The following is a 22,981-nucleotide window of genomic DNA, read 5'->3' as shown; positions in this document are numbered from 1 at the left end:
TGTTCCTTTCCCCGTCCGTCGGCGAGCAGGGTGAGCCGCCCTGCTCGCCGCCGCCGCCGCCCTCGTCTGCTCCCTTGTTGCCACCGTCGGCGCCCTCGTCTGCTCCCTTGTGCCCAGCGGTGCCAGGCGCGCGCGCGGGGCAGGGACGCGCGAGCTCCCAGGAGCCGAGGCACGGACTGCACACTGCAACGCGCGCAGCAGGGCAAGCAGCAGTCGGCCTTGGCCAAGGGAGCGACGCTGATTCGGCTTGGAGAGAGATGAGGGCGCACACGAACCAAGAACTAGGCCGGGTTCTGTCCACGCAGCGGCCGGCGGCAAGCAGTGGCGCTCTCGCGTAGCAAGCAGGCAGAGCAGCTGGCAAGCACGAGCGAGCAGGGGCGTGCAGCCTTACCACCAGCAAGCAGCAGCACAGGCGAGCGCAGCATAGCAGGGGCGTGCGGCCTTGCCAGCAGCAAGCAGCAAGCAGCAGCACAGGCGAGTGCAGCAGCACAGGTAAGAGCATGTTTTATAACTCAGCTCGCCGGCTGGCTGCGTGCGCAGGCATGCGCCGGCTTCCGCGCGCCGCTGCAGGCTGCATGCTGGCGTTTTAGTGCCTGCAGGCCCACGAGCAGAGAAGAGAACGCTGGATTGAGCCGGCGGGGAGTGGAGCGCCGGATTTCTTCTCTTTTCTCTCTTCTCTCTCCTCCACGTGAGATCCAGCCTTCTTGTAGTCGACCGTAATACCTGCTCTAAGCGCAGCAGCACAGAGCAGCAAGAGGCCGTCGGAATAGGAAAAGGGAGACTTATTTTCTCTCCTTTCTATTAGGGATTGGAGAATTAATATTGAGGATTGAGAAAAAAATACTCCCTCCGTCCCACATTGACTGCACTTCTACTATTCAAAAAAAGTCCCAAAATAAACGCAGCATTAGGTGCTGCAGTGCCGATGCTGCTGTCCCAAAGTTGCATCAGATTGCGTGCAAGCACACGTGGAGTCCATCCAAGCTGAAATATTAGGATGCTCTGGATTGTTCTCGGTCTCCCACCGCTCATTTACAAGGGCATTTTCGTAATTTTACATACATCTTGGTTTTCGCATCCGGTCCTAAAATCGCGCTTATGGGAGTTATGGGAGTAAAAAGAAAGAGAGATGAAAAATTAATTTGTTGGAATATATTTTTCACCATTAATTTTTTATATTAAGAAAAGATAAAAAAAAGAAAGGAAAAAATCAAAATGTTAGAGTTACTCTAAACACGACCCCACCGCATCGGATCCAATAGGCCGGCCCCGGTCGTAGGATTCACCGCCTCGGCCCACCTGTCAGCAGCCGTATCGGCCCATTGAGTCATTGGCTGGTAACTTTTGCAGGGAGCCCCTCGTGGGCTTTGACATTTTCCGGCCCCACCCCCGCTCCCTTCGAGTTGGTTCGTGCTGGCTCGCCCACTCCACCCGCAGTCAGTCGCACGCCGCGCGAGATCCCCTTCCCCGCGCCCGCCTCCTCCCAGCACTCCGGCGCGGCCGCGCGAGCCCTAGGGAGGGCTGGGGGTTTATCCGCAGATGCGGCCCCTCCTCGCCCTCGCCGCCGCGTGCGCCCTCCTCGTGGCCGCCGGCGCCGCGGCGGAGGAGGCGAAGAACTCCACCAACAAGTTCCGGCAGCGCGAGGCCAGCGATGACATGCTCGGCTATCCAAACCTGTGAGCGCCGCTTGCTTCTCCCTCCCTCCCTCCCTCCCCTCGCGCCCTTCCCTTCGCGCTTCGCGTGCCGCTCTAGATTTGGAATTGCTGCTGGATCCTTGGGAGCGGCAGCGATCGGATTGGATGAGTGGTCGTTTCCTCTGGGTTCTCGTGGGGGCGTTACGATCGATGGAATTGGCAAGCTCGTGGTTTCCGTGCTAGTGTGCTACCGATACCGATTTAGGCGTTCAAGGCGCCTAGTGATCACTTGCCTTTTTCTTCATTCTAGTATTGCGGTCTTAGTTTCTCATCTGGTCTGTACAAGCAAAAAGTTTGAATCATCACCTAGCACACCCTATTTGAAAATGGAAACGAGCAGCTGTTGTCTGATTTGAGCATCATGATCAATTTTGAGTAGCTTCAAATTGCTACTAGCCCTACTCATATTCCAAAAGAGGTAGCAACTACAGTGGTAATCCAATCGCACCCATAATCTACACAGAAATTAGAAGGAAGAGCTGACAAAGTGAAAGTTCTTTTTTTTGGTGACGTAAGACTCACATGATGATCACAACCTAGTCAAAGATGTTTTCATAAGCTATTTGAAGTAAATGTGGATAAATCAGAACATCACTTGAGGTTTTTGGATTCATCATAAATTATGATGAACCTGTAACATTGTGCTTTCTAATGGTAAGCATCTGTTCTATTATGTTCCCATACAGGCCATCTCAGCAAGTTTGCTATTAATGTTAATGTTAACCAGAGTTTTACTTGTGTTTAATTGAGACTTGCTGCATAACACATAGAAACTAAAGCCAAACAAGGAGGAAATTATGTACTTAACACTTATTTAATGCAAGGCCTAGAGCTTGAGTTGTTACCTTAACATGTGAGGTGTTCACGTTTTTACACATTCAATGAATTTCATCTAAGTTCATATCTGCAAAAGTGAACTTAGGATGTAAGTTTAATTACGCTTGTCACAATATTTTATACAAGAGTCAGAAGGATTTTTCACATGTCTAAGTACTATTTAAATTGAAAGCCTTTAAACGCCAGTTAATTAATAGTGGCCATCTATATGAATTGCTTTATGCACTCAAGAAGTTTATCTATATTTTATCTTAATAGAGATGAAGATGCTTTATTGAAGACCAAATGTCCGAAGCATGTGGAGCTGAGATGGCAGACTGAAGTTAGTTCCAGCATTTATGCAACTCCCTTGATCGCTGATATCAACAGGTAAAAGATATTTGTCAATTAGTTAATTTGGTTTCTGTCTTTAGCGTCACACATATCTGCCTTATCTGGTGATCTGTCAGATATCTTTCTCTATCTTCTGCTGTTGATGCAAAAAAGTAAAAACCATGTTAATCATATTATATCTTTTATTTCTTTGCTCATGTGGCGATGAAATTATTGCTCCATGCACTGAAACCGTGTCAGCTTCACAGCAAGCATTCTGTAACTACTTCTGTTACACCAGTCAAATGAACGAAGTATGCAGTTTTCACAAAGTTTATTTTGAAAATGTCAAACACACATTTGCCATTGTCCCGGTTAATGTTTTGGTGCATTTTCCTTGATAAGATTTCATTATAGAGACACTTGTAATGAACCTTTTTCTGTTGCACAGTGACGGAAAATTGGAAGTAGTGGTGCCATCATTTGTTCATTACTTAGAAGTTCTTGAAGGCACTGATGGAGACAAACTGCCAGGTGCTGGTTCATTGCCATGTTGCATTCTTACCTCTTCCTTACAGATTATGAAAAGAAGTTTCATCTGTACTTAATTAGTGTCTGTAATGTCCTAAGATCCTTTTAGCTCCTGACAAAGTCTTAAGCAAATTTCTCTTGTTAGCATGGTAAAATAAATTGGTTTGGTGTATTGTTCCTGTAAATATATATTTGTTGTATGCTTTGCAGGATGGCCTGCATTTCATCAGTCAAATGTTCATTCAAGTCCTCTTCTATACGACATTGACAAGGATGGTGTACGGGAAATAGCTTTGGCAACTTACAACGGTGTAGTAAATTTCTTTAGGTAAGGAACTCTACTAAGCACAGTTTTATGTATTCCTGTCAAATGTGGCGGTATTTATTTGTTTGTTATGTAGGGTATCAGGTTATATGATGATGGACAAGCTTGAGGTACCTCGTAGGAAAGTACGTAAAGATTGGTATGTTGGGCTAAATCCAGATCCAGTTGACCGCTCTCATCCAGATGTTCATGATAATTCGATTGCCAAAGAGGCTGCTTCTAAGGAATCTCCCACGATAGAGCAAAACAAATCAGGTATCCTAGAATATGCTATGGGAAATGTGTTCCTATATTTACTTATTGAGAGAAATGTCTTCTTTTGTTTTTGCATATCATGATAAAGCTTAATTTATGGTTGTGTAGCTCCATGGATTTCAATTAGCATAACTGTCTGATGTCATCAAGCTAAAAATGAAACATAAAAAGAATTGCATGCATACTGTACCAGTACCAAACTATACTAACTGATGTGGATAATGGACTATCTATGCATTTTGGTGACGTAGAATACGTAAGAAACATCCATTTTGATGTGATTTATTTATGTTTATCATTGTAGGAAGTGTGGAGGGAGGTGAGGCCCAGAAAAATGGATCTGTGCAACAACACTCAGTTGAGACAAAACCTAATTCTACCCAAGCACAAGAGAATGTGGAGTTGTTGAACATTGTGAACAACACTCGTTCTGGGAGCATATCTAGTGTTACTACTGCAGCAGAGAATACATCACAGACTCAGAGACGCTTGCTTCAAACAACTGACAAAAGTGATGATAAAACAGGAAGCTCAAAAACTCATGAAAGTGATTCCGGAGCAAAAGTAGCAGCCACTGCTGAAAATAATGAGCCTCTAGAGGAAGATGCTGATGCATCATTTGACTTGTTTCGGGATCCAGAAGATCTCCCTGACGAGTACAATTATGATTACGATGACTATGTTCATGAATCCATGTGGGGTGATGAGGACTGGAAAGAACAAGAACATGAGAAGGAGGAAAATTTTGTGAGCATAGATGCCCACATCTTGTCCACCCCAGTAAGTAAAGCTTTTATTTCCTTTTGCTTATGTTTTTATGTCCATTTTGTAGATAGGCCTGAGTTATTATCCTCATTTTTTCTACAGGTAATTGCAGATATTGACAAAGATGGTGTACAAGAAATGGTGATTGCTGTATCATACTTCTTTGATCGCGAGTAAGGCTTCTTTGTTTGCTATAAACACATCCGGCACATGTTACACATGACTTCTTAATTAGACTTCAGCTTCATAATTGAAATGAGTTTTTTAGCTTAAACTGTTTGCCAGTCTACGTGAATTTGAACTTGAGTGACCCTAAAAAAATGAAGAAAAAAATGTATGCGTTTTTTATGTCCTATATGGTAACATGTACAATTTGTGTCCCAAGAATAAAATCACAAAACTTTGTTTCTTCATTGTCATGGTTGATCTCATTCAGATTGAACCTTCGCTTCTCTGAATCATGCTTTATCACCAGATTTCATATTTTCCTTTTAAAAAACTAGTGGGCACATATGTTATGGTGATGAAAATGTTCTAAACTAGGTGTTTGTTAGTGGCACTGTGTTATCTTTCGTGCCAATGCTAGGTGTTTGTTAATCTTGCTTTTATGATTGGAGACTGTTTTCTTAACAGAACTTGTTACCACAATCAAACACTTTGTGATTTTTTTTTTTGTTTTTGACTTTGTTATACTATTAACTTGCTGCTTTTGTTGGCAGATATTATGACAACCCAGAACATGCAAAAGAACTAGAAGGAATTGACATGCAAAAATATGTTGCAAGCAGTATAGTTGTCTTTAACCTTGACACACGGCAAGTCAAATGGACTGCAGATCTTGATTTGAGCACAGATACTGTAAATTTCCGTGCTCATGTATATTCCTCTCCAACTGTGGTTGATTTGGATGGTGATGGATATTTGGACATCCTTGTTGGAACTGCTTATGGCTTGTTTTATGTTATTGACCATCGTGGTAAGTTTTTATCTCGTAATATTAATGGTTCACAAAAGCAGCTTTGTTCTGAGCTAGTGACCTGTTTTTCATATATTTTGTACAGATCAAGTTCCCAGATCATAGCTTTTCGACTAGAATAGTGCTATCTTTTCTAGAACATAGAATAGTGCTATTTGTTGTTGTAGTTACAAATACTGGGGTAATAATCCACACCAGTAAAGGGCAGGGTGCTCCAGCCTGCTGGTTTGTGTTCCTGGCTGAGCCACCAGTTTAGGATCTGTTCCGTGGCTAGAAAAAAGAGCTGGGACCAAGTAATTTGTCCCCTTGTAAAACAGAAAACAGAAGACAACCAAACAGGTTAAATCAAGTTTTACTGGTCTATGAGAAAAATTGCATCGGTTTTCAATAGGCAAAAATAATAATCAGTTTTGTATTGGTGTGTACTGACTTCTGGTTGTCTTTGGTGTGTGGTGTATTCTTTCTTCTTAATGAAAGGACACACATCTCTCCTCTCAATCAGGAAAAAATAAATCAGTTTTGTAACATGCTATTTTTCTTCGGAAATTTAGACTGTAATTCACTGAAATACTCACTAGAATACAATGAATTCCAACCCTTTATACCGGTTGCCTTCTGTGTACTGGTAACCTATTTCTATGTTAAACATCCTTATCCTCTTCTTATATTGTTTTGTCAATTAGGTAAGGTTAGGAACAAATTCCCCCTTGAGATGGCTGAGATCCATGCACCAGTCATTGCTGCGGACATCAATGATGATGGCAAAATGGAGATGGTTACTACTGATTCCCATGGAAACGTAGCAGCATGGACTGCAGAAGGAGAAGAAATCTGGGAAGTGCATCTAAAGAGTCTAATTCCACAGGCAAGTTTCACTTGTTTCTTTTGTAAGATAAGATGTTGACGGACTGTTGCTTTATAATTCCTGGTGTCTATAATGTATGGCAAGGCACCACATGGCTTGTGACTGTCTGTTTACTGCTATAGCTGCATGTGCTAAAACTGCATCTTAGTATAGCTCAGATTGTTTACTTAAATTCTACTGTTTGGGATTAAACTTATCCTATCACTATATTTTGAATGACTGGCTGAGAACATTATAACTTGGTTTCAATCCAAACGAAGATATGACATATGCTTTCACCACAGCATTTCCTTTGCTTTATATTTCTTTCATTACTTGGCTACAGCTTTCAAAATGCAATCTGATTAGCATTATAATTGTTATCATATGATGACAGCGACCTACCGTTGGTGATGTCAATGGAGATGGGCACACTGATGTTGTGGTCCCAACTGTGTCGGGAAACATCTATGTTCTTAGTGGAAAGGATGGCTCAAAAATTCAACCTTTCCCCTATAGAGCACATGGAAGAATCATGAGTCCTGTTCTACTGCTCGACATGAGCAAACATGGAGAAAATGCAAAAGGGCTAACTCTTGCTACAATGTCATTTGACGGTTATTTATATTTGATTGAGGGATCAAGTGGCTGTGCAGATGTTGTAGACATTGGAGAAACCTCGTATGGCATTTCTTCTTTGCTTTGCAAGATGTTTGATATCATTGTTGAGGATTGGATACTAGACTTTGATAAAATGGGCTGATTCACTTTGACTGGCAGGTACACTATGGTTTTGGCTGACAATGTGGATGGTGGAGACGACCTTGATCTTATTGTTACCACTATGAATGGCAACGTCTTCTGCTTTTCCACTCCCTCACCACACCATCCTCTCAAGGTACACAATCAGTTTTTGTAGGTCTTCATTTTACTTCCCATTATTTAACTCAGCTTGGATAGAACATTGATCTTTTGGTTAACCTTTTGCAACTTTTGCTTAAATCTTGTTTAATATTTCAGAATCCCATATTTTCTTCTAGATTTTATTCTTTTGCTTTTTGGATGTTTAAACTTCAAACACTTTATCAGCATGTTAGGGACTAGGGAAAGAATTTCTCTTTTTTTTTTCCGTCGATCAAACTTCTCATTCTAATTGATGGTAGGAATGGAGATCATCAAACCAAGGAAGGAATAATGCTGCATATCAGTACAACCGTGAAGGTATTTATGTTAAGCATGGCTCCAGGACCTTCCGTGATGAAGAGGGCAAGAATTTCTGGCTAGAGTTTGAGATTGTTGACAAGTACAGGGTGCCCTACGGGAATCAAGCTCCTTATAACGTGACGGTATATTCTCGCAGGCCTTATTTTCAACAGAAAACAAATATCTCACAATCCAAAGCTTCACCTGAGGAATAAGCAACATATGTGCGCTGAGTTCAACTAAATTCGTTTTATGTTTCAATTCCAGGTAACTTTACTTGTTCCTGGGAATTATCAAGGAGATAGGCGGATTGTGGTCAGTAGTGTGTATCATCAACCAGGGAAGCAACGAATGATGCTTCCTACTGTTCCTGTTAGAACAACTGGAACTGTGCTCCTAGAGATGGTTGATAAAAATGGGCTGTATTTCTCTGACGAGTTCTCACTCACCTTCCACATGCATTACTATAAGCTGCTGAAGTGGCTTGTGCTACTGCCAATGCTTGGGATGTTTGGTGTTCTTGTCATCTTACGGCCCCAAGAAGGCGCACCATTACCATCATTTTCACGGAATATTGACTAGTGATTATAATGCCTGGGCCACATTGAAGCAGATCGGCTGAGAGTTCCCCAACATTCCCATGGCAGGGACTTGTTGCCTTGTTTACACTGTAATATACTGGGGAGTTGAATCTGCACAGAGAACCCGCATGTATTGCTCCCCAACAGTTAACAAGTTCAAGGATTATAGCTTTACAGTAGATCCGTTTCAGTTTTGCCTAAGAATTTTGTACACACTTCAACCATTTTCTAACTGGTGATGCATTAGATTGGCTCACGCGGAGCTCGAGCTTATTGTCACTGAACTGACATTGTCTCGACTATGCTCAGTGTTACTCTTGAGAATGGCATTCTTTTTGCCTGGCCCCTGCCATGGAACCCGATCTGTTGATCTAGAAAGGACTTCTACGGAAGTGGCCAGGTTATTTGAGAACGTTGTCAGAAATCGTAGTGCTTGAACTAAAAATATGCAGCACAAGTTTAGGTAGTCTTCTCCGTGACAAAATGGGGGTTCCCAGTGCGTGATTTAGCTTTACATACACATACTGCAAGTGCATGCTAAATCTCAAATCTTGATATGAGCAATCCTCCATTTGGCAGCTGTTCAGAAATCTTTCAGGCTAGTTACAGTTTCAAACCAACCACTCCAGGGTCCAGGCATGCATCATGTACAGGATACATCCTCTGTTTGGCTTACGAGCTACCTGAGCACCCACTCGTCGCTCCGGTCATCTGCCACGGCGGCGCAGCGCGGCTCTTCCCGGCGGTGGTACTCCGTATTCCCTCCGGATGGCCCACAGCACCTCGGTACACCGCCGCATCCACGGCCGGTCCTTCCTCGCCGTCGCGCCGCCAGCGCCAGCATCCTCTCCACGGCCGCCACCGACGCCGGGCTCCGCCGCATCCTGGGGTCCATGGCCACCACGGCTTCCCCTCCTCTGCACTTCTGCAGCGCCTGCATGGCATGGCACGGCATGATTGTGAGCGTCGCGCAGCTCTGCACTGTGTAAAATCCTCGACTCGTTTCTTACCCATTTGGTGGTGAGCCGGGCCTCGCCGCCGCGGCTGCGCTCGACGGGCGGCCGGCCGGTTACGAGCTCGACGACGAGGACGCCGAAGGAGTAGACGTCGCTCTTGTCGGTCAGCTGGTACGTGCTCACATACTCCGGGTCCACGTACCCGGCGGCGCCCTTCGCCGGCGTTGCGTCGGAGCCGGAGCCTGTGCCTGAGCCCGAGGCCGAGGCCGCCATCCCCAGCAGCCCAAAGCCGGTCACCTTCGCCGCCAGCGCGTCGGTCAGCAGCACGACCGACGACCGGATGCCTCCATGGATGATCGGACGCTCTGCAACTCAACGTCACATTACGTGAGTTTCAGAGAATCAGACAGGCCCATTTCCTTTTCTAGGTCACCAGTGTATTCACCAAGCATGGCAAAAATCATGTCACAGTTTGATCTGAAGAACATGTACCGAGCAGAGTTCATACCTTTGTACTCGTGCAGGTAGGTGATGGCATGAGCAACGTCGATGGCGATGTTGAGCCGTTGCACGAGTTCTAAACCATTTCCGCAGGATTCTGAAATGTTTTAGCAGTGCGAAACCCCGGTAGATCAGTATCCTCCTAGACTGACAAACGATGCTACTTCGATACAGATACTAATACAGAACTCACAGCAGAACAATTTCTAGCATTGTGGTATACTGCAACAGCAAGCATGATGATGAAAAATTAGCATAATCTATTGGATAATTTGTGGCAAGAGATAGGGATGCATACCATCCAAGTGTTCCCTCAAGGAGCCATTGCTGACGTACTCGAGGACAATAAGGCTGTCATTGTTGCGCTCGAAGAATCCGAGGAACCTCGCCAGATTCTGATGCTCAATATTCTGAAGAGTCTCAAGCTCCTTCCAGAGTTCAGCTGTTAGATACTGACCGTTCAACTGCGGCGACAGAAGAGCTAGTAGTTATAACCACTAATCTAGTGCTCCTGCAATTTACATGCTGTATGAAGTATGTACAATGCAGAAATATGCATGTTCTTCGGTTCCAAACCTTTCTGACACATTTGACGGCAATCTGAGACCCATCCTTGAGTTTTCCTCTGTACATGGTGCTTGAACCTCCTAGCTTTATTATGTTCTTTTCGCTGAAATTTGAGGTCGCCTTCGATAAATCAGCAACTGTGAGCGCCCTACCTTCTTGCCCTGATCCTGCTGCTCGATTTGCAAACATTCAACGCAATCAGATTTAATTTCATATTTGAAGATTTTAGTGCTGGTGTGGTGCTAAATTTGATCAGAGAAGCTTTGTTTCAGTTCAGCCATGATAGAGTTCCAATTCAGCACAAGTCAGAATCAAGAAGTAGCCTACTTCAGGAGAGGGGGGGGGGGGGGGGGGGGGGGGAGGAGCTGTATTACCTGAATCTATGGAGACATGGCACTCTGTGGTGCCTCTGCTCTTCACCTCCTCTTCCTCGGTTTTGACCTGGACCCGCGGCAAGAAGCAGCTGGTGAACGCGCCAGCGCGCGCTGCGCCGCCGCCTTGAACGAGCCGCTGCTGCTCATCGAGGACCGGGCGCTGTAGGAAGAGAGCTGCCGGCCGTAGACGTTAGGGGAGAACGCCCCCCCCCCCCACGATCGTAGGAAGGCCGGAGGCCGTGAGCGCCGGCGCCTCCTGGGAGCTCGCCGCTCCTTCTGCTGCCGGTGGTCGACTGCCTCCTCGATGCTGCAGGAGACGCTGCCATGAGGCCGAGGGGAAGCTCTCATCCGGTGCCGACTGGTGACCGCTTCATCTCGTGGCCTGCCGCTGATATGCATATGGGGGAGGGGGCGATGACTCGACGCTGTTCAACGGAGCAGCAGGACATGGATGCCGATTGCTGGTGGCTGTTGCTGTCCGGCAGCTGCTGGGTCAACGGGGCATGCCTCGATGACCTGAAGGTCATTGCTGATCCCAGGTCCATTTCTGGAGAGTCCCAATGGTTTCTTGAGAACGTACAACCATGACCGTGTTTTACAATTGTAGTGTGAACTCTGATTGGATAACATCGGTCCATGGATATGCATGTTTTACGAGATGGGAGAACATTCTGAAACGGAGAATTATTGGTCGGTCACGTGATATGGGTCTCACACGTCAGTGATTTAATATCACCGAGAATGTCGCCATAGAATGTCACCGAATCTCAAATCCATGCACTGCGCTGTCATGGTTTGGTTGGTACGGGCGTAGTAGCAATCAGACTCGGTCAGATTAGTTCAGATCTGTATTAATGCAGCGGGTTATTGTATAGCATTATCATGCGCAATCAGGTTTTCGGATAGGACAACGAACTGCATACTTTTCTGGTCCAGATCAACGAAACTCGCAATCAGAATTTAGCGAAGAATGTTGTTTTTTTTGGCGAGGAATTAACAAGCGTATCTACTTGGCCACATCAATCGCACACGTAATGCAAGAACGTACGAATGATTCTGTTCGCTACATTCAGATCATCAGATGTTGAGACCGTGCATTGGACAGTATTTCAAGCTAGCAATGCAGGCCGTTGGATCACCCGATCGACGTGTCACGGCTCGCGCTTGAATATCTAGGCGGAGAGCGTGGGGCCCTCGGTGGCGCCGGCGCCGCGGCAGTTGTCGACGGGCCGGTGGTTCTCGGCGGCGCCGTATGTCCGGCGGTTGTACTACCTAACACTTTAGGTATTAATTACCTGTAATTAAAAATTTATTACGGTCATTAGTTCTAACTCACGCGACAAATCGCTAAACAAAAATTTTTCCAGTCAGCCTGGGCCAGACCGGTCGGAGCAACCGGTCTGACCGGTTGAACTGGTTTCAACCGTTTTGAGCCTCACAGCATTTAAATCACTCTCTTTTTCTCTTCCTCACCTGTGCACTCGACCTCACAAGCTCTCTCACTCACTCTACCCGAGCTCTCCCCTTCTCAAGCCCTAGGTTCTTCAATCCTTCCTCTTCCTTTGATTCCAAGGCCGGGGAAATGATCAAATCCGCGTGGTGGCTTATCTTCCCCTCGATTCCCTCCCTGGGGTGCTTGGGATTCGAGTTCTTCGTGCAAGGAGGAGCTCACTCAAGGTATGAAGGCTCGTGTGAGTCGATCTCCTTTTTTAGATGATCTTAGGTGATTCTCTCTGGTCAAATACCTCCAATGGCACCCTGGAACTAGTTCCTAGAAGGATATTGGAATTAGTGGGCGATTTTCGCCGCGCCAAGGATTCCAGCTTTTGGTCTGGGTTGGACCGGTCTGACCAGTCAGAGGGACCGGTCTGACCGGTGTCGTGGTTAAGTTAAATGGGACCGGTCTGACCGGTATGGGGTACCGGTCTGACCGGTAGAGCAGTGGCTGAGAGGGTTAAATAGGTGGTTGTTGGTGCAATTAGTTAGAAATTAATTCGGATATAGGTTACTTGTAATTTTTATAAATCATACATGCATTCTCTCATATCATATGCATATGCACACGTGTAGCAGCCGCGGCGGAGGAGGTTGTGTACGAGGTGGTTGTGGAGCTACAGGAGCCGCAGGGGCAATCCCTGCAGCAGGAGGATCGTGGGGAGTCGGCCAAAGGCCCATCTCACCCTAGCACTGAGCCGCAGACTGAAGACAAGCCCCGGTGCATGTCCTAATATTTTAAATTATGACATCTATATACGTTTCTATTACTTGTGCATTATGTTTCAGGAGTTGATTGGAACCCTAGTTGCATGATCCTTAGGTTTCTTGAGTTATACTAGCATGTATAGGACAATAGAAATGCTATACTTAATAAGTCCTTGATAGAAGTCGAGTGACTTCTTGTCACTCGCGAGATATAGGATATTTAGAAGTCGGGTAATTTTTCGGTTTCTCGCGAGATATAAGTTATATGTGTTTATATTACAGTCCCTGAGTTATTGAAAGTGATATGGAATGTGAGACCAGACGGGGAGTGATGATGATGTATAGGTATGGCAGCAGGACAGGGGTTCCTAGGTGCCTTAGCCCCGTCTGAGTCGGTTAAGGACCGGTCGTTGTCGACAGTGCTGATCGGGGATTGAGTTGTACTAACAGCATGCCAGGAGTAGGAGGTAGTCGAAACCGGTAAGCAGAGTACTGCTTTGCTTCAAAAGTACAGGAACCCGCACCCAACTCCTGGGGTAGTCAAGTAGTCGCGGAGAAATGGGGATGCATATGTTTACTTTTGGTGGTCTCACGTTGAGCTCGGCTGACCATATGTCATTGGACTGGTTCCTATAGTTCGAGGCGGAGAGGGGAAAGGTCGCTGCGTGGGGTTCGACGGGGCTTTTGCGTGCCGTGTTGGTTAGGTCCACCTTGCAAGGTTAAATCGAATCAATTCGCCGTGTCTCGTGGTTATCTGGGCCTTGATCTCTTTGCTGCATCGTAGTCTCATGATGGAATGAGGAGGATATATATAAATATGACAATGAACACATGGAATTATTATTTGATTGCACCAATATGTTTGCTATAGTTGATTCATGCAAACATTAGATTAGAGTTAATTTGTATAGATTTTGGAGCTAAAATACTAAAAGTAAGTTATTATTTTAGTCGCTTTTCTGCAAAATAACCACCAGCCAAAAGCCTTGCATGTCTAGGTATATGGGCTAAATTATACCCACTGGTCGGGTAAGTCTTGCTGAGTATTAGTTGCTCAGGGTTTGTTGCCACCATACTTTTATTTCAGGGCACCCAGACGTGGATTTCTGCCCCTGCTGCGTTAAATTTATCCGCAGAGATGCAGAGGGGTGGGAAGTGGTGGAGCGAGACCCCTAGACTAGAGTTTTGGCGGGTTGCACCCTTGGGGGGCTGAGTGTGCAGCCCCTCTGTTTTGCCGGGACCGGTTTGATCGGTCGGAGGGACCGGTCTGACCGGTGTCTACGTGGGGAACCCATGCACACCGGTTTAACCGGTGGTGTCAGGCTGAACCTCAGGGGTAGTGTAGTATAGTCTTTTTCTTGACACAAATTCTAGTTTTAATAGTTGGAAGACTTGTATATCAAGTATGTATTTAACCCGGTTTGTAAAATTATTGTATTCGAAGTTGTTTGTAAAAGTGTTTTATCCTACTATGTCATGTGTTGTATTTTCAAGTTTCGTTGTGTTTGTACCATCTGCGCCTTCCTTCGCGTGGGACTACCAATGTTGTTTCGATCGAGCCATGGGTTGAGAAAGGATCGCCAAATTAAATCATTAAACTAATGCGCCCGATATGTTCAAATGACGGCCATTACATTTAATTTGGCGGTTCCGTCGCATGCTACTCCGTGCTGCAGCCGCAATGCACGTAGGGGCTGCCAGTCTCGGCCACGGCGCAGCTGCTGCTGCGGCGGCGGCGTCGCCGCTCCGGCTGCTCCTCCCGGCCGCCTCGCGTTCCATGCTGCTCCGCTGCGGCGGCCTCCATCCGATCGATCACGCAGACTGTTGGTATGCTTCACCAAGAAACTAAATCTTTCGCATGCTACAACTTGTCAGATTGTAACCGACCTATCATATAGACGCGCTTGCCTTGCGACGATCTGGCCGCCATGGCCACGCATCGGTCTCTCGTCCATCGATTAGTTTGGTTCATGGATTGGGTTGCCCATAAGCCTCAAATGAATCACAGAACATAGCTTATATTGCAGCCAGTACATTCTCAAATTGCACGTTCCAAGCCACAGAACAAAGCCACAGGTGGATGGACTACTAGTTATCTGGACCCTCTCCATCGACCAAACCACAATCTGCCAGTAGGCATGACGGGATGAACTTAGATATTCATGTGACAATTCCCATAACAGCATGGTGATATAAGATAGCAACTCGACAAGGGTAGAAGGGAAATGAACAAGGGATTCTGCAACAAGCACCAAGCGCCGCGTTGACCAAGATATCTGGTAAGCTCTGCATCTCTATTCCAATTTTTTGTTCGATCTGGTGTCATGTATCTCAAGTACAAAATGGAGCAACCCATGTACATGTTTACTCCAGAGGACACAAACATGGTAGACAACTCATCAACATATGTTTACTCCAGTGTTTACTCACTGCTAGCTGATTTCGGTTCGTACCTAAGATCTAAGAATCATTCACTTTCAAACGCTGCAAAAGTGAAAGATTTTTCTACTTCAACTGCATATAGTCAGATGTGTAACCTGGCAGGACTACCCCAACTCCAACAGCAAAAAGAAAGAACAGTTGTCCAAGCAATTAAGATATTTCAGATTTTCCCTATTCCCTACTTCCTCTTCCTCCGCAGCAAAATGACAGCCAACCCATCTCAACTTCGTTTGACTCCCCTACTTTCTGGACCTGTCAAAGAAAGCTGAATAAAATTACCATGCTAGTAAAGAGCAAAGACAATTTCGACTTTCAGTTGGAAGACATAAATAACTGTCACAATAGACTGCTGTTTGCAGCAAGAAAAATCACTATCAAGAACCTATGTAACCAATCTATATGCACAGACAGGATTCGTAAACTGCCAAATTATCTTCAAAGACAGGTAATGAAATGTGTAATTGTAATCTAATTTTTGAGGGGGTCAATATAAGATATTTGGATCTCTCATTCCCTTTTATAAGTATAAAATTGTAAATTGATGTGGGCTGGATTGTAGAAAGCAATAGCCAGTCTCCATCCACTTATAAAACCATTTTTAGTTTTCCAGGGAACTATAACTGATTGAAGATACTGCAAACAAGGACATCTGCAACCCTGTAATATAACCATTTGAAAGGGAATCAAGAATCTGGTTCCAGATATAATTATACTACTGGTTGTATCCTTTCTTTGGAAATTTGCAGGTGAAATGCAGCAGTGTCATTATGGAAAACCCAATGAACAAGGTTGACATGCACCCAAATCATACACTAAGGTTATTTGCTCTTTAGTGAAAAGGAATATTCTGTAAAATGGTAACATATAATAATTACACCTATGTTGCGGAAAGTAAAATGGCTTTCAAGGATCACATAATATTATTATTACCTTTTGGAAGAAGATCTAGAGCCCTTATTCTTCTCTTTAGAGCGATGCACATCGTTGTCATCATCTTCATCGTTGCCCTCATCATCTGGACTTGCATTTATGACGTTTGTAGCCTCTGCCCTGTTCAGGCTGGCCAATCTCTTTGGAAGAAAAACATTGTAGTAATACTGGGTCAAATCCATTGTTCTCTCTGACTTAAACTGCTTCAAGGCAATCCTCATGAAGTCCTCATGATTCTTCTGAGGAACTGACTTCTCGATATCAGCAAGTTTCTTCTTGTCTTCTGCAGTCCATAACTTCAGAACTCGCTCACCCATTGCATCAAACCCACAGTTTCTGAAAGCATGATCACCCAATTGATACTTGACCCTCTTCCAGGCCTCCTTTACATGAACTCCTGCACAGGCCTCAGATCCAGGATGAGAACATTTACACTTGTCATCCATTGCTTTCCTCGTCTTCCGTGGCTCCACAATGGGTGGCAGCTTGACCACAGTGCCTATCTTTTGTAAGGTCTCGTTATCATCTCTGTACTGAGCCTTTTCTTCCTCAGATGGGCCATTAACCCACTCAGGGACAGCAGCTTGATGCATGACAGGGTCCATCCCAATAAGTTTCCTCGTTGATACAAGAAAACTATATAAGTGACTGAGGTCACCAGCTATCCTCCCAGAACTCCTTGTGCCTTTGTGAAGTCTTTTCTGTTTCTGTTAGCATGCAGAAGTTAATTAGACAACAAATTGAGCAAAACATACTTAAAAGTGGTAGAGAGAAAAGGAAGGCACCAAGCAGTAATAACAACATATGTTTATCAAGACTGCTCTTGGCAGCAGGATCTGCATTGTATTGTTTTTCTTTAAAAGTAAAGATGAGCACAAATGTTTTCAGTCTTATGACAAACAATGTCACACACTACTACCAGTCAGGAGACCTGGGAATTCAGAGCCATGATACAACTGTTTACGACGATTCAGATCTGGGAATTCTATCCCTGCATGACCTTAGCCTGAATAAAAAATGTTAGAAATAAACCATAAAGGAACAATGCCTTTGCATGATGAGTGCAAGTTCCTCTTTCTACATAACCAATGAAAATCTAACCACGACATAACCAAGCAGAAAAACTGTTCCTCCAACAAAGTCACTATAGATACTGACCAATTGAAACTTTGGCAACGAGAGTGGAAATGAAACCAATAATGCATCATTTTGCAGTGCACTAACCTAGTAAGCATATCGTGTGATAATTCAGAAATCTCAATCAAGGAAATAATGAAATGACATTAACGACACCATAAGAAATATCAACCAATGTAACAATGAAACAACATTAATGACAAGGGCACAGCAGAAGTTAATAACAATGGAAACAATTTAACAATATCCTTAACAAACACATTAATCACCACAGCTTCCATTCAACTTCATCCAATAAAACCAACCCCCCATCACTGTAACACAATCTTTTTTTTTGAACGAATGGCACTCGACGAGTGCGTTTCTATTGATATAGCAGAAAAATACAAGACTACAGCCCTGGGAGGCCATAGGCAGGAAACAAAAAGAAAAGAAAACAACAAACTCGCCCGGTTGGATTGGGACGTCAACACGGGTTACCGCTCAACTATACTCACTGGCCGGTTGGATTGGGACATCAACACAGCCAAACTCTAATCACAACGACGACAGAGGAGAAAAGGCACAACCGCAGCTTCCACCTACCATCGCACTCTTGCGGCTATCGAAACAACTGAAGTGTTCCAGCATTGATAGAGGAGCAGAAGAGGCACACACCACCACACCAGGAGGCCACCGCCGTGCAGGACCCAACGCCGCAGTGCTGCTGCACCCAAATCAACCGCTCGACGGCATGAAAAACACCAAGTCCGGAGCAACCCAACGTGCAGGGGCCTCGCCACTTCTGCCATTGGACGCCACTCTCGCGTGCGCGGGGACCTCCAACCCGCCACTCAGCACGCCTCTCTCGTGTGCGGGGACCTCCAACCCGCCACACGGCACACTCCGTACTCGTTTCAGGGATTGCCGTCGAGGCAGCAAGAAGAGGTGCCCCGCCCCCCCGGGAACTGAACCAAGCCGCCAGACCACCTCCGTGGTTCGAAATCATCACGTTGCTTTCCCCCTCGCACGAAGACGCCGCCCTCGAGCCAGAAGACCGAAGATGTCGCCCGCGCCGTCTTCCGACGTTGTACCGCGCCGGAAGGGTTTCGCCGTGCTGAAACCCCCGCCGCGATCCGCTGCAGGCCAAGTCGTCACTGATTGTCGTTGGCGCTAGCGCCGTCCTTCAAACGCTGTCCCGCACCGCACTGGAGACTGCCACGCAGCTCCAGGCGCCGCGGAACGCTGCAAGCAGGCGGACAACAGCCGAGTGATGACCATCAACAGAAGAGCAGTCGTCTTGGCGTGAGGTAGGCAACCCCCTTCTCAGCACGCCCTCCGACAGATTTGTCACCACCGGCCGAAGAAAATTGCGAGCAGCAGGCCGGCCAAGTCGCCGAACAGTGTCTCTAGAGACGACGCCTCCAAGGAAGTCACGACGCCCACAGGCGCCGCCGTCGCTCGTCCAGGAGCTGGACCGGGTTTTCACCCAGAGACCTCGTGCAGGAGGGTTGCAACTCCAAAATGACGCCCTCAACAGGGAGAGCGACGCCCGGAGCCGCCGCCGCCATTTCACCAGAATGAATTTGGCGAGGGCTTTCGCCCGGAGTGCCGGCACCCCACTGCACGCGTTCGTCGCCTCAAGCCGGCACCATCGCTGCGGCCGCCCCAACCGAGGGACGCCACTGTCACAGCTCCACAAAGCCCGCTGCCGAAGCTCCATCTCCCTCCGCCGTCCTCGCGACCCGGCAACCTCCTGCGGCGGCCGCGCGCAGCCTGCTCGCCGCCCCTGCCACCGCCAGCTGCACCCACACGCCTCACCGCACGAAGGCTGCCACAGGCGCACGCGCCGCCACCTCCGCCGGCTTGCACGCGCTGCTCCACGCCAACGCCCTGCCGGTGCCTCCGCTGGCCCGCACGCCCGCGCACCGCACGCCCAGGCGGGCCGCGCCGGCCGCCGCGCCTCAACAGGCCCACGCGCCGCACATGGGCGCCAGCACCGGCCGCCGCAAGCGCCCTCTGCGGGCCCCTGCCGGCGACGCCGCCGCCGCACCTGCCGGGCCTGACAGCGGCGCCCCCAAAGCCGCGCCAACGGATCTGCCCCCAGGGGCACCGGATCCGGCTCCCGGGGAGCCGGATCTGAGGCCCAGACCGGCGCCGCCGCCACCATGGCCGCCATCCAAGCTGGCGCCGCCCTCGCGACTGTCGCCGCCGTCCGCACGTGTAGCCGCCGGATCCGGCCGATGCCGTGCCGGATCCGTGGCCCTCGAGCTCGTCCGCCATGGGAGAAGCCCACGGCTAGGATCCACCGGCGGCAGAGACGGCCGCGCCCGCCCAGATCCGCCCGGGGAAGGGGAAGGAGCCCCGCCGCCACCTTCATTGCGAGCCGCACGGGCTTCCGGCGACCCGCTCGGGTGGCGGCGCGGCGAGCGGATGCGACGGGGGGGGGGGGGGCTTCGGGCGCCGCCCGAGCCGCCTAAGCGGGGCGACGCGGGGGCTGGGGTGAATGGGAATATTCTTACCAAGGCAACACCTACTGTAACACAATCTTGACATGAGAAGCATGACTAAGAAGATTACATCGTAATAACATGGATCATGGAACGTTAATAACAGCACACTCCATTCGATCATCATAACATGCCCAAGAAATAGCATCAATCAGATCAAACATTAACAGAACCAACACGACTCTTGGCCCAGCAAACAATATAATGCCGTGTCCTATCCTATTCGGACATGAAATCAGACATGAAAACTGAAGGATGCAGCCATCGAAACACCCGCAGATCTCGCACTGAAGAAACGGTTTCAGGAACAGCTGATAATTCCGTGAACTAACAGTCCAGGAGCATGAGTGGTGGCAAGTGACTAAGTGGGAGTTACCGCAATGGCGAAAATTCCCCATCCTATTCGCCGCGGAACTTTTCTTGGGCGGAACTACGGCAAGCTTCAAAACACCACCAATCTTTCCATGGAAGAACGAAAGGAGAAATAAGTTCCCCGAAACCGATTCATCGACAGGCGATCCTCGTCTAAGCGAATCCCGAGAACTCGAACTAGTGAAAGAAAAGAAAAAAGCGGCGCAGCCTGGAAAGAACGCTTACCTTGGAGTAGGGCGTGCCGGGTTCGTCGGGGTCGACCTCCTCGGTGCGCGAGTGGCGCAGCGCCAGGATCACCGCCAGCAGCCCATCGTCGTCGACGATGCCGCGGTTCCGCCCACGCACCGCCCACATTGCCCCCGTGGCCGCCCGCCGCGCCCACGCCAACGCGCCATCCACGTCCACCAGCGGCGACGCCGAGCTCCGCGTCGCGCGCCTCGTCGACGACGACGCCGCTGCCGCGTCCCCCTCCGCGGCCGCGGAGACGCTCTTGCGCTTCCTTGAATGCTCAGGGGACCCCGGGGCCGCGCCGGGGCTGCCGGGAGGGACGTCGGACCCGACCATGGGTGGGTCTCCGCCGCCGCCGGCGAGTTTTTTGCGGGAATGGCAGAATGCTGCGGCGCGGCGTGGTTTTGGAGAGGGGCTTTTTCGCGCCCGGGGTGGCGTCCTCCTGCTCCCTTCTTTTTCGGCTCGCTGTCCTTGGGGATGTGTTTGTGAGGAGAAGAGGGCGGCGCTCCAGCCGTGGCTGGTCTTCCTAAATCGGCAGGCTCACTATGTGCCTTTGGCATGAATCATGATAAGTGCCTCCACTCTCTTCTTTGGGGCTGTGGTGATGGACACTTTTTTTTAGAAAAGTTCGATTTACACCTTCAAACTATCACAGAAATTTGATTTTAACTTTCAACTACAAAATCTGATAATATAGACTATCCAACTGTCGAAATAGAGCAAATTTGGACCTTAGGCTGTTTTTAAGGTGGTTTTGTATTTTGTGAGAATCAAAACTATTCAAATTTAAATTAAAAAAATTCATAAGTAATTCATTCTAGATAAAAAATAAGAAAGGGGTATCAATTTTTTTATAAAAAATATAACCTATCTATTGCCATGATACGTTTCAGTATTTCAGATCAAATTTTTTTTATTTTCATAATATTTGGTTGCTTGTAGTTATGTCTATTAGTTTTGAATAACTAATTTTTAAATAGAGCAATAATAGATAGGTTATATTTTTAGAAAAAGAATTTGGTACTAGTTTAATATTTTTCTAATTTAGAATGAATTATATTTGATTTTTTAGATCTAATTTTTTATTTTATTTTTTTAAAAAAAATACAAAACCACCTTGGAAACCATCTCAAGGTCCAAATTTACCTGGTTTCGACAGTTGAATGGCTTATGTTATCCGGTTTTGTAGTTGAAAGTTGAAAATCAGATTTCTGCGATAGTTCGAGATTGTAAAACAGACTTTTCCCAATTTTTTGGTATTTGATATGATACGAGTCGAGATTTGTGATTAATGAAATAGGTAGAATGCGATTCGGCGAATATAGTATATCTACGATGATATTGCACATCTGTTGTAGCAATATTTATTTAGTTCAAAATAATTGTTCTTGACTATTTGACTACACCTACAGATCTAAAAACAATAAGAGTTATGAATAGCATAAAAAGGTTTTATTTAAAGCTTGATGCCAAAAGATAATAATGTGCGTACGTTTAGATGTTGTCTATATGCCGTGCTAAATCGTTGTGACTATAATTTGATGGACGGATCGACCCACACTCGGTTACCCCCCACCCCACCCCCCGGGCGCAAAAAAAAAAATAGTTGTACGTATCCAAGCAATCTTACTACCTTTTGATTAAAAGTATCTGGGCACTTATTCAAGTAGATTTGTAGGGGACCATAATGTAGTCCATAGATAATAATATTACATGCCCCCTTCATGTGGCATTGGTCCTGTTTGGATACCCCTCTTATAGAAATTTCTAGGAGAGAGAATCTTATATCTATAAAGTACTAAGTAAATTTTATTTGTAAATTTTTTTTACAGATAAGTGTAATTTTTCGCGACGAATCTAATATAGTAATTAATTGATGATTGGCTACAATGATGCTATAGTAACTATCATCTAATCATATGATCAAATGACTCATTAAATTCTTCAGGGTTTATAGCGCAGGGGTTGTAGAGTCGGTTTTGTAAATTATCTTTATTTAATTCGTAATTAGCGGTCAAAGTGTGCTCTAGAATCTTCTAAGAACAAACCAAACGGCACCATATCACAAGTTAATAAAATATTATAGTTGTATAGCCCAGATGTCCCTCCTGGCCTCCTCCTAGGCTGTCTTCCTCACCTTGTGGCGCAGATATGTAACTCTATATCGCCCAATCAAACCGTGGGCTCCGGAGGCCTGAGTGCCAATTATGTCGCTCCGCATGTCCCCTGTATGTTCCAAATTGTTTTGTGGCTCTTGCGTGTGTGACGTCTGGCACCTGCTCCTCCCTGTCTTTGCGTCTCCTGCTTTGGTTTGGGCTGATCTTCTTTGGGCCGCTCCTTTGCGTCACCCGTGTGTGTTCATTGTTTTGGGTTTTTGCTGTTCCTTTTGGTGCATTGCGGCCTGCCTGAGAGCTGTGTACTTCGGACGCCACATCGTTGCTACGCACTTCGTCGGTGGCG

The 22,981-nt window shown here is 46.7% G+C and overlaps 2 protein-coding genes and 1 pseudogene across 2 annotated transcripts; 1 reads left to right on the top strand and 2 right to left on the bottom strand.

Annotated features, from left to right (window-relative positions):
* Positions 1 to 1,429: 1,429 nt before the first annotated feature.
* Positions 1,430 to 8,607, top strand: LOC120691046 (protein DEFECTIVE IN EXINE FORMATION 1-like). The gene is made up of 13 exons (XM_039974005.1): positions 1,430 to 1,676; positions 2,790 to 2,900; positions 3,295 to 3,377; positions 3,585 to 3,702; positions 3,776 to 3,954; positions 4,259 to 4,734; positions 4,822 to 4,892; positions 5,439 to 5,695; positions 6,379 to 6,560; positions 6,937 to 7,220; positions 7,320 to 7,437; positions 7,703 to 7,885; positions 8,010 to 8,607. Exons 1-13 carry the CDS (start codon positions 1,540 to 1,542, stop codon positions 8,322 to 8,324), a joined length of 2,514 nt encoding a protein of 837 aa, XP_039829939.1. The 5' UTR covers positions 1,430 to 1,539; the 3' UTR covers positions 8,325 to 8,607.
* A 149-nt stretch (positions 8,608 to 8,756) lies between these two features.
* LOC120691047 lies at positions 8,757 to 11,306 on the bottom strand (annotated as a pseudogene).
* A 3,890-nt stretch (positions 11,307 to 15,196) lies between these two features.
* Positions 15,197 to 20,985, bottom strand: LOC120687583. Its single transcript, XM_039969596.1, has 3 exons — positions 20,519 to 20,985; positions 16,296 to 17,002; positions 15,197 to 15,617 (listed from the first exon to the last, which is right to left on the bottom strand). Exons 1-3 carry the CDS (start codon positions 20,855 to 20,857, stop codon positions 15,605 to 15,607), a joined length of 1,059 nt encoding a protein of 352 aa, XP_039825530.1. The 5' UTR covers positions 20,858 to 20,985; the 3' UTR covers positions 15,197 to 15,604.
* Positions 20,986 to 22,981: the final 1,996 nt, after the last annotated feature.

This window comes from Panicum virgatum, chromosome 9N (assembly GCF_016808335.1).
Source record: "Panicum virgatum strain AP13 chromosome 9N, P.virgatum_v5, whole genome shotgun sequence".
Classification (NCBI taxonomy): Eukaryota; Viridiplantae; Streptophyta; class Magnoliopsida; order Poales; family Poaceae; genus Panicum; species Panicum virgatum.
This window is presented reverse-complemented; position numbering and strand designations above follow the sequence as displayed.